Here is a 6,355-nt window from a genome sequence, read left to right on the forward strand (position 1 = left end):
AATTAGGATAAACTGTGCCCCGCATCATCCAGCCTTATCTTAACAACAGTGCAGAACAGGACATACACAATGGATAACACAGAAGTTAGTAAAAAACAAATATCACACATTTTGGTGTATGTCTGTGTAAGTGCCACTGCTTTAGACAAATGGCATCTGAAGACCCTATGGTGTCTGCAGCTGGTTTCCACAAGACCTGCTTCTGAAGGCACTCAGCAGCAGCTGCCTGCTGTATTCAACCTGGAACATCTGGAGAGCTTCATATCTTCAGCGACTGATGACATTTAAAGTGCACTGAAGCATTGTTAGGTCCATCCTCACTTGCAATTTTCTTCTTTAATTGACACAATTCTTTGTTTTCCTTCTGCCACTTTGTCTGATGCTTTTTGGAACATTAAGTGTGACTTCTTTTGTGGACATTTTCTGTGCGTCCCATTTATTCTGTGAAAGTTTTAAAATGTAGAGTGAGTTTCACACTGACAGCACAAAGAGTCATTGACCATTGCCTCCTAACTTAAGAAAACAATTCTACTAAATAAACAGAATGCCTCTGGCATCCTTCTCATAGTACTGTGATGCACACAAGCTTTCTCATTCATCATGGACACAAGCTTTAATAACTGTTGTAAAGGCTGTTGACATCAATAGACTCTGGATCAACCCTTTTGGCTACAATTGTCTCTGCATGTGTGTATTCTAAAAGCAGAGCAGACAAATATGGTTTCAGTCCAGAAGTGAAAATTAGAAGTTCCTTTTGATGGCACTGGGAGTTGTACATCACTGGCTTGAGATAGAATTTTTTCTACTTTGTTTTATGTTTGTTAAGTGAAAACATAGTTTTAAAGTAACACTTAGTTCTGCCTTTATGTGACCCAAACACAATATAAAACTTTCCGAGCTTCATCATATTAGTTCCGATATTCAAAAGAGTCATTCTGTCTGAGGCATGCAAGTGCAACCCTAATTTAAATTTATCCTTCTCCAGCTCCTAGTCTGTCTGCTTGTTACCATAAACAACATGCTATACGGCACAGTAAACTGGATAGGTCTAGCAAAGAACACTCAGAACCAGGCTGATAGAGACACAGAGCTGAGTTAGGTGCGTTTGATTATTGCATTTCCAGTGTTCCATGAGACTATTTGTAAGAATGCCAGGCAAATTGGGCATCATTTACATGGTAACAGTGCCGGGTAGAATAATGTCTGATAAACTTCCACAGACATGAGTGGAAAGTACATATATATATATATATATCTGAGAGCAGCACCTAGAGTTTATTTGCTGTTGTGTATTACTTCACATTTCTGCAGGCTGAGTACACATGCTCCTTTGCCATCTACTCCCTCAGTGCTACCGTTCACGCAAGGACTCTCCAAAGACTACACATCATGAAAATCGAACCAGGTTATTGTCAGCTGGGGACATAATCTGGATACCACCTTTGCTTCTGAGGTGCCTGACCATTCTGTTGTCTTCACTGGTATTAGAACTCCTTTCATCATCATCTTATAGTTCCTAGTTTTTTTGACATTACTGTTACGAAAGGATACTAAAGTTTCCAAGATGCAGTCCAAATTCAACCCTTTCCTTCTTGACACTCCAAATTGTACCCTGTCACATAACTGATGGTAGGGGTAAGGCACTAGCCTGCTATAGAGTTTGATGCAGGAGAAAGTGAAAAACAGCAATTAATGCAATTTACCCCCTACTAGCTCACAGGCCAATGGCACAACTCAAGTCTCCAAAGAGCACCATGTGCTGCCTTGCACTATATTCTATAGCATATAGAGATAGGCAAACAATTTTCTCCAACACTATGCCAGGTATACACTGTAATTCTCAAACGTGGCCAAGTCCTTTTCAAATTGAATTAATAATTATGTTAGTTCTGTTCAACCATATCCGACATGACCAGTTAATTTTTCTCTGCAGGCTAGTGGCTATGACGGGAATCCACATTACTCATTTACAGCAAACCCATGGCTCTACATGTCATGCTGCTGTGGAATGTGTCCTTGTACTTCTGGAGGTGCCATATTGTTGGGAAAGGTGAAGGTTCCGCACGGGGAAGCAAGTGGCCGACTCTGTGTGGGTGATACAGCAAGCTCCAACTTTATTGTCCGACAGACTCTTTTTTATACAATACAGGACAGGCATACAACTATCAATCATTTATAATTGGCTAAGCTCTAGAGATAGCATTAGGTACTCCCCTACTTGCAGCTGCAGCTGTGAGGATTACCTCTTGCTTTCCCAGGCTTGGGTGCATTCCTAGCTGTTTTTCTCAAACTTGTTTGTTTCACCCTCAAGGACGACTTACCCCTGCCATCTGCCCAGCTGAGTTACTCCCTATCTATATGTAAGTTACTATCTCCAGAGCCTTGCTTGTACACACTGCATTCCCAGGTGTGTTCCCAGGACTGTGTCCGTGCGTTCCCAGGGGCCTGTGTCCCAGCTCTTCCCGGCCTTCCCCAGGATTATGTCCTCGCTGTCTTAGCCATTCTCCAACACCATATGTTGTGAAAAAATATAGCAGGATCCATGTCTCTGGGGAATATACCTGTACTACAGCAGTACAGAAGATAATGCAACAAGGGTATAAAATAAAGGGATGTGTTGTTTGTTAGCAAATGCAAGGTGAAGTTCAATTTAAAATCCCTTTCTCACTTGCTCAGCCCCCTTGGGTTTAAATTTGCCTCTCTCAGGGATGTGATTCCCAAGAGGGGACTGCTTCTTATGGGGTGGGTGTAGCAGTTCCACCACACGTTGTGTTGAGGCACATGCTGTGGAAAAATGCTGAAAGACAAGGCTCAGCAAGGAGGAGTGCCCCATTGGCAGTAGTTCACAAGTAAAAACTGCCTGCATGCCTGAGGAGCAGGGACACTGAGAGAGCTTGGTGTGCTGCTCTGAGAGAGGCATGCAACAAAGGACGGAGTGCCATGGAGATGTTGTGGTCATGCTCTGTTTAAAACAATGCAACTAACTGGAACTAAGCCAAAGGAATGACCCAAACGGTGACTGAAATCTGAATTTTGCATCATTAACTTGAAAATACATATTACTTTTAATGTCTCTGCATGTGCTAATGAAGTAAAACCTGTACCTGCTTTACATGTATGATTAAAGTCACTCAAACTCCACCTAATCATGAAATGACATCAACTGAAAATTTATCTTTTCCCCACCCTTTAAGAAAACAACATAAATATGACTGAAGTAGGGAGAGCGGTCAGAGGAGACTCGACCTTTGTATCCTGGGAGGGGCAACAGGCTGTACCCCTCTCTTCCCCCACAGGGACACTGGTTGATTAAGCTTTATTCCATGGTAATATTATGCTTATGCTTTCTGGTATCAGTGCAGTTATCAACAGCAAATTGTGAGCCTTATTCTGCAGTCAGTGAATCACACTATTTGTGAATCTGGAGGCTTACTGAATGCACCCAGACTTACAGTGCAACTCATGCCATTTGTGCATCTGGCATTGAGATTGTGACCAAGCTTACAGTGTCACCACACTGTGCCTCTGGCACCTTACCAGACTTCACCATCACCAAAGTGATGAACTGGTTACTCTAAAATATTATCTGTGAAGGGCTCCCAGGGACTTGGACAGGCAAATAATACACTGACTAAGAAAGGGAAGGACTAGCTGCCCTCAGGCCCACTACATCTGCTGATAACCCAGAAAGTAAGGGGAGGTCTCCCTTTCCTCAATTTTTATGTGACAGAAAAATGGGCATAGTCCACAGGATTGCCATGGATAAACAGTTACAGAAGTGTAAGCGTGCTCCTTTCCAGACAGGAAAGAAGTGGGCCCAAAGATTCTGGAAAGACAAAGCAATTATTTGTGCAGTATTGGGGGCTCACTTATCTTGCACAGAAAAGGAAATCAAAGAGTCCTCTCTCCTTCAAACAATACAAATATGGAATATACTGCTTTGAAATTAAGGCTCAATTTGTGCTCACTCAGAAAGGAGTACAACGTACCTTCAACAGAGTCCCACGGGGCTACACACATTCATCCACAATTGCACTTTGTGTGACTGCTGAACTTTTACAGGCAATCTCACTCCCTCCAGATGTGAAATTATATGATATTTTAATTGGAGGAGACTCCCCTGAAAAAGTGGGGGAAGCAGTGACAACAGGGTGGCAAGCACTTCATGAAGTAGAAGTTGAGATTCTATCTGAGAAATGCCACTGACCATGTAAAGGATTCTATCTGCTACATCTGCACACAACCCAGAAAGCAAGGGAGTCTCCTTTTCCTAAAGTTTACTTAACACCTTCTCATATGAGAAACCAAGGAGGCAGTAAACCAACCATAGATTTTGGATTTGCAGCAGCTGCTACACAAACAGGGCAGAAAGTGGAGACCTGTGAGAGACAGGCAGGAAGGCAGCTGTGACAGGAGAAGGTTGGTCTTTGGTCTAGTCTCAAAATCTTGGGTGTTCATACATTATTGTTACCCTGGAAGATCCTTCTACAATGTATAATACATATAAGTGAGATGGAGAGGGGGAAGGATGTGATCCAAAGCCTACTGAAGTTATTGAGAAGACTCCCATTGAGTTTTTCAGGCTTCACCTCCAGCTTTGAACGAATCAGGGTTCATGCAGTGCACATAGTTTAAGCAGAACAGCAATTAAGGAAAAACATGCTCCCTTTCAGACAGTTAATCTAAACAGTTTGCGCAATACATACCACAGATGGAATGAGTTGGATAAAAATGAGTGTGGGCTTTTTTACTGTAACAAGTGCGTGTGTTACTCTGATTGATGAATAAAGCATCAATTCTGTGGCCACTGAGGCATGAGGAATTGCCAGAGGTGCTCGGCTCAACCATGCCGTGGCAGGGGTGCAGCCCAGCACCATTTTCTCTTATCTCACAGCATTAAATACAGCCTCACTGCAGCAAGGAAGATTATTGCAAAAATATGCTTGACCTGGTTGCAGCTTGTGCTAAGCATCAGGAAGCATAATTTTGCTCTTACCTCTGTGGTCCTGAAGCCATTCTGTCTCTGTGTCGTAGCTCCCATGCCATGCAGCATGGGGTTAACACACTGAGAACCACAGTTGTTTCTCTTCTCAGGATTCAGCATTCCAGCTGTGGCTGATGCTGTGGTTACACCTGTTTGGGCCAATTTCCCATCCTCTGGAAGACCTAGTAGGGATACATGAAATTGGACAATTAATACTGAGGAGCAATTTGCAACTGGCTGTGGCTTCCTTCTATTTCACCACATTTCTGTGATAGCAAAAGTGATGCAAGGTGCAGCACAGTACTACAGTGAAAGCAGTCTACCTACTTTTGTCACCTTTATCCTCACACTTGACATCATTTGGCCTTTTTCCTATAGTTCACTGCTCTGTGAAACACTGGAAAACACGGAAAAACAGTGAATGAGTGCAGTGTGTCAGTAGATTTTTTTTGTCACCTGCAGATCTCCATTGTCTTCTCTCCACACACAGCTCCTTGCATGACTGAGAGCAACTCCTCTTAACTATGTTTCAGTTCTAGGAAATGAAAGAGTTACATGTGAGCATGACTGATGACATATGGATGGACAGGTTGCTCTATTCATGGCCTTGAACATTTTTTCACCTGAAGTTGAGGAAAGAAATTCAGGAAAAATATATTTCGTACTGTTTTGACTATGGACAGTCAAATAAATGAGCAATTTGCTTTCTGCTCTAGCTGTGTGGATACTCATGCATTGTACAACATGATATTGGGCAGCTTAAAAGAATTTTCTCATCTTATTGCATAAAAAAACCCTCAGTTGTCATTTATGGTGACAAGGCACTAAACATCTGATTTCAACACTGGGTCTCAAATCCAAAGAGCAAACCTTCTGCCATGAATCAGCACAAGAATTCAAGCAGTATTAAGGGTACTAAAAGGGAAGCAAAGTCCTGTATTCTTTCTCAGAAGTCTGTAAGAAAAGGTGCTTTGTCAGTATAGAGCAACATCAGTAGCAGCCAACAAAGACAATGACTAAAATCAACAAAGCTTCAACCAAACATTCAAAGCCTTGATATTGAAAATATTTAAAGTTTTGTGGAATTAAATGGTCTTTACGATCCCTTCTGACCCAAGTAATTCTATGATTCTATGATTGAAGTCTAAATGCAAACTGGTCACTGCATTTCCCTGAGCAGTCAGAAGATGGTGTTGGAGTTTTCCAAAGACAGTTTAACTTACAGTGGTGGTAGCTAATAGTGCTACGTCATTTAGTTTTTGATAGAAAAAATGGAACTGAAACTTGAAAATACTACATTGTAGTTTATTTTGAAAAGTACTTCAGTCTTTGCAAACTCCCTTTTCTGCTAGATATAAAAGCTAGTGTCAT

The 6,355-nt window shown here is 41.9% G+C and overlaps 1 protein-coding gene across 1 annotated transcript; it reads right to left on the reverse strand.

Annotated features, from left to right (window-relative positions):
* Positions 1–347: 347 nt before the first annotated feature.
* On the reverse strand, positions 348–5,166 carry BAALC (brain and acute leukemia, cytoplasmic; the record flags this gene model as incomplete). Its single annotated transcript, XM_009080713.1, has 2 exons — positions 348–441; positions 4,997–5,166. Coding segments are annotated over 2 exons (264 nt in total), but the record flags the coding sequence as incomplete, so codon positions are not given.
* Positions 5,167–6,355: the final 1,189 nt, after the last annotated feature.

This window comes from Acanthisitta chloris, unplaced genomic scaffold (genome assembly GCF_000695815.1).
Source record: "Acanthisitta chloris isolate BGI_N310 unplaced genomic scaffold, ASM69581v1 scaffold14858, whole genome shotgun sequence".
Taxonomy (NCBI): domain Eukaryota; kingdom Metazoa; phylum Chordata; class Aves; order Passeriformes; family Acanthisittidae; genus Acanthisitta; species Acanthisitta chloris.